At 40.1% G+C, this 5,390-nt stretch overlaps 1 protein-coding gene across 1 annotated transcript in view; it reads right to left on the reverse strand.

Moving 5' to 3' along the window:
• Positions 1–3,129: 3,129 nt before the first annotated feature.
• TNFRSF18 (TNF receptor superfamily member 18) overlaps positions 3,130–5,390 on the reverse strand; it is a 5,532-nt gene continuing 3,271 nt past the window's right edge. Inside the window, exons 3-6 of the mRNA XM_009646790.2 lie at positions 5,227–5,314; positions 4,673–4,761; positions 3,590–3,730; positions 3,130–3,343 (exon numbers count right to left, since the gene is read on the reverse strand). Of these exons, the coding sequence (XP_009645085.1) occupies positions 3,192–3,343; positions 3,590–3,730; positions 4,673–4,761; positions 5,227–5,314 (470 nt within the window). The 3' untranslated portion in view covers positions 3,130–3,191. The remainder of the gene's footprint in view (positions 3,344–3,589; positions 3,731–4,672; positions 4,762–5,226; positions 5,315–5,390) is intronic.

Genomic DNA, 5,390 nt, shown 5'->3' on the forward strand with positions numbered 1-5,390 from the left:
TTTCATTCCTAAAAAAGCAATCTCTTTTTTTTTTTTTTTTTTTTTTTTTTTTGCCCAAAATGTTGCTGCTTCACTACCATTGTCAGGAACGGAAAAAATTGTCAGCCACAGTTTCCGGCTATGTTGGTAGTGGGTTGCTGAAAAGCTGGTTTAGCCAGCAGCCAGGAAATGTTAAACCGCTTGCTTAAAAAGGGGAAAAAGTGCAAGTGCACTCATCCAAAATTCAGTGACAGAAGGGTTTGGCTGGGGGCACATTGCTGAGATAGCCAGAGTTCTGTAAGAGAGGGGAAGTGAATTGGGAAAGTAAAACTAAGTGTGCTCAAGAACACTGGGACAGCCTAAAGAATAAAACTCCTCCTTTCCAATTTGCGTAATTATATCACATAGGCACTTCATTCAATTTTCAAGTTTATTTTACCTTTACAAAAGGTCACAGTCAGAAATCTTGTTGAAAACAAAAAAAAAAAAAAAAAAGGTCAATACAGAGCCAAGAATAAACATGGCCAACATAAAAAGAGCTGTAAGAAGTGTCTTTACTAACCAGTGTTTAGACAACAGAGTATATTAAATCCCAGAGTGAAACTGCTTACAAGGCAGTTACTTTACACTTTTAAGAAGTTATCCTATTTAATCCAGTCCAGTGCTTTCCCCTTTCCTTGGCGGAATCTCCAGTTCACCTCAATTAAGTATCTGCACGTTTCCCAAAGCAATGGGGGAAAACTCTCTCTTTTTAAGTGAATTTCACATAGGGATACCTATGGGACAAATTCTCAGCAACACAAGGATTAACAGTAAGAGGATCAAAGGCAGCAAAACCACACTGAAAGTATTAATTACGTCTCACAACATCCTTTTAGAGTTGAGAAGTATCACTGCTCTCATTCTACATGAAGGGGAAGCGAAGGTATATGGATGTCAGTTGCAGTAAACACAATAACAGAGAATTTAGAAGATTAAAACCAGGACTATGGAGGAATACATTACAGCAAAGGGATAATCCTTTGCACTTCATTTTGCCATACAATTATTTTACCCAGTTACAAGATTCTATCATGCACAAAAAAAAAAAAGTAATGGCAAAAAAGACAGGATAACTCCTCTTGACATAATCACTGAATAAATGTTCAGCAATAAAACCATGTCCATGAATCATAAAATTAATCCTTCAGCTTTATTCAAGCTTGCCAAGACGACCTCCAGGAAAGACCAACTGGAAAAAGCTTAAGGGGAGAGACTAAGAGGTCTAGATACCACAGCCTGGGAAGTAGGATAACAGCCTAGAGAAAACAAGCAGAGATGATAGTTTATGAATGCTTAAAAAGATGCTGAAGAGTCAATTCTTCCTCGTAATGTATAATCTAAATTTTAACTAACAAAATCTCTCTCCTTCTCTGATTTGAAATCAGTCACTGGACCGCACTGCCTAGAGAGGTCATGGAGTCACCTCACGGGAGGTCTAACACGCAGATCATTACCCAGGCTCGCCAAGCCTGCCTTGGAGCACAGCGGCTATGTGACTGGCTTACCAAGGTAATAACCTGTCCCACTTCTTAGGATTCTGTTCAAGTGTTTTTCCAACACACATCTGCGGAGGCAGTAACTTCTGCTCCGCAGCTATTGTAATTTCAGAGAGCCCTGCTTAAAACGGCATGTCATTCAGACTTGGGATAATCCCCTCTGAGTGTTTAGTAAGGCGATTAGCAGAAATTTCATTATTCTGTTAGGATTTAATTTAGAAACCCTGTACTGTTTACATTATTTGTAAGAAATCATGAGGAAGCTGATGTAATAGCTGTACTGTGAGATATTTATAACTTTTCATGTGAAGGCTCAGTCAAAACTCATTTTTGCCCAGAGCTGATTCAGTTATAAAAGAGTCTACTCGAAGCAGCTTTCACCAGAAGGCCAAACCAGAAGGCATCCAGAGCTTTGAATCCATTATTGCAGTCACATAACGCAAAAATAATTACATAGAAACAGACACTTGAGTTTTAACTAGGTGAAGCCGCAGGCTAGGTTCTTATCTGAAATCAGCATCAATTCACAGAAAGCAACCAACTCCAGCTGAACCCCTTTAAATTCACGCAAACCAACTAATTGAAGCCATGTTAGAGCTCTATGAAACTGAAGGAGCACTAATCCAACATTCAAAAAAAATCCTCAACGGTACAATTTTCAGTAAGGAGAACATCTTTCAGCTGATGGTCAAGTCACCGGAGCTATGCTGGTGTACACCAGCAGACGCTCTGGTTCTTTTTCTTCTGGGGTGGGGGAAAAAAAAGCATTGAGAACAAATTTTGGGCTTTTCCTACTCTATAAACTAGGTGAGAAGAAAGCATTAAACCAAATGTCTTTCTCCAGATAGTGCAATTCTCATTTGAGCCTTCCAGAAGTCTCCCTTTTGTAATTCAGTATTCCAGGTACCAAAGATTGCTGCGTTATAGAAGAGGAGGATAAATGTTACTCCTTTCCCTTCTTCCCCTAGTTTCCCTGGAGGGGATGAGGGGACCACAGAAAAATCTCTGCAAGCACAAACGACGATGTGGCCATAGCAGTTTCACACCAGCATGTCTGTGCACAGAGACTGGCCTAACCAACGCCTTCTGCTGGGACTGGAGAGAACATTTAATGGATTAAGAACAAGGGCCCTTTGCTGCATAACAAAGAGGGCAATTTGGCAGGAGTGAAAAGCACAGTCTAGGCGCCATGACTTACTCCCTTAATAGGAGCATCAAGAAGCATCTTGGAAATACGGATAGCATGTGAAAGTGCCCTATAGGCACTACGGTATTTCCTGTAGCACTGAAGGGATTGACGGCGGGACACTGGCCTTCTGCATGCCTATCAATCTGTGGGAGAACCACAGAGACATGTGTACAAGATGCAGAGGGGAATAACAACAGAAAGAGTCCCCGTCCCCAAACAAATTTGAAAAGAGCATCAATGAAAAAAAAAAACAAACCAGCAAGCCAGGAAACTTGCAATAATGCAATGAACTGACTGTCAGCCTGACTTAGTGGTTTTTCTGTTTCTAAATGCTAGGTTTGTTGAGAAGAAACAAGATGAAACTCCCCTCAAAACCCATTCCTTGTTGCTATATATATAATGATGCTTTATGCATCCAGCCCCTTTTTTTTGGAAAGGTGAGCTCGGCTCCCTATTCTCACAGCACATTGCAATTTATCTGTTTTTCACTGTAGACTCTGAGAGTGGAAATAGCAAGGCTTTTCTTCTGGTGTTTTGTCTCCATGTTCTTCTTCTGGGAACTGGCAGCTGTAAGTCTCTTCTCCATGGTGTGACAGTTGTGGAGCCACTGGCAGCCTAGGGAAGTTATGTTCCAGATCTGCAGTGAGAATAAGCAAAAGCACTGCACATACAAGAAGTCTTCATACATGTCCTCCCTCTGAGGAAAGGACAAAGACACAAGCGATGCACTGCATTTAGTCAAATCAAGTAATCCTCCAAAAATCAGAGTAAATCCGTATTTACTCTATTTATTCAACTTAATTTATTCCATTCTGACTCTGGATCAATGGACACATTGTTCGGCATTGAAAAGCTGTAGAGAAGTCCACAAAGGTGCACTTACCATCAGCCGTGTAGTATTTTTCTTTCTTCAGTGACCATATGCAGAAATGCAAGAAGAAGGTCAGCAAGATGAGAACAAATAAGGCTACTGCAGTAAGGATGGCCAGGATGGTGGTATATAGAGAGTCATTCGTAATAGTAACTGCAATTAAATATATTTAATAAAGATTAAGAAATCATGTGCCCAAGGAAATTGAGAGATTAATTTACTCTCTCTGTAGAAAATCATTCATCTTCCAAGGAAAAAAGCAGTGCAGGTATTAACAACAAAGCTGAGATTCTCCAAGTCAAGGGCGCAATAGATCACTGTCTGCGGTAGGAAGCATTCACACAAAACCCCCACATGCCTGATCTCTTTATTGTTCAATGTACCTCTCTCTCTTGCAGCTAATGCTTGTTTGATCTACTCTGGTTCGGTTTTTGCTTTTTTGGGGTTTCAATGTTTCCCTAACAGTACTACAGCAAGCCAAATTTTCACACTTGTGTCTGTGAAAGTAGCACTTTTTTGCAATTTGTCTCAGCAGAACTAACAATTTCTCTGAATGAAGAGCCCCGACCTGAAAGGCACCAATTCATTGTGGGGACAAGGGTGGGGGGAAAGGCAGAAGCAGCGCATCTTGCTGTCTTCAAGATACTCAGTACCTGCAAAGCCTGTACCCACTTATTCCTATGGAATTTGATCCATGATAAGACTTCAGATTTCAATTCTGGGTGTTGTGGACTCAACCAATACTTGTAAAGGAATTGGATGACTACCTAAGCTATGGTCTTCCTACAAAAATCTAGCAACACAGCAAGAGCAGTTCAATGGAAAACTCTGACAATTTGCCAAATAAGCATGCTCTGTTCAGGGACAATTGTTGGGCTTTTCTCTACCTTTATTACTGACAGTGCTTAAATGGTGGCATCTTTGCCCAGGTCAACAATTCTACCTATATTAATACTGCAAGAAACGCAACAGTAATTTTCAAAGCAAATTTTCACAATAGCAAGCTCTGGATGATAACTATGCAGCAAATCACCAACTGAAGAAGTGTAGATAAAAGTTACAGGCTCAAAGAAACAAATCATTGTGAGAAGGTACCTTGGTCCAAGCGTTGAACAGGGAAACCACATACTGCATTATGTGTACTGTTGCCTTGCTTGATTGTTAGAAACCCAGAGCCTTCACAACTAAAAAAAGAGAGTCACATTTAGAACATCCCTGCTTTTCCCTTCATTCCTCTCCAGCCTTTCTCTTGGCTCCCTTTCTTCCTTTCCTCTTTTTATAGCAGTGCAGGTAAAGTTACGGCTGTTCCCCAACAAGATAACACTACATCACAATTGCTTATGTGCACATTTTTTTCAGTCTCTTTGTTTCAAGTTATGCCCATCCTTGGAATAATTTTGCATCAGTTTGAGCTGGACTTGGAAGCAAGCTGAATACAGCAGTTTGCCTTAAGTTCTGCTTTGAGACCAACTATTTATAAAGCCAAAGAAGAGAGAAAGATCATGTGTTGCTGAATTTAGAAAACTGATCATTTCATCTCATTGGTGAGCTTGTCTTTGATTCTATTCTATTTTTTAACTTAAGTAATAATCATTTGAGAATTTTATGATGCATATTTCCAAAGAAGGAACGTATCAATAAATACGTACTCAGTCCAGTTACGGCACCAGCCATTCTTAACACTTGAATAGGTTCCTTTCTCACATGGTTTACATTTGAACGTGAAGTCTAAAATGCCTACAAGAAAAGAGAATATGAATTATTAGTGGTCAGTGCCTTTACTGAAAGATGGGGATACACCGGATTAGAGCAC

This window comes from Egretta garzetta, unplaced genomic scaffold (genome assembly GCF_000687185.1).
Source record: "Egretta garzetta isolate BGI_Z169 unplaced genomic scaffold, ASM68718v1 scaffold29, whole genome shotgun sequence".
Lineage (NCBI taxonomy): Eukaryota > Metazoa > Chordata > Aves > Pelecaniformes > Ardeidae > Egretta > Egretta garzetta.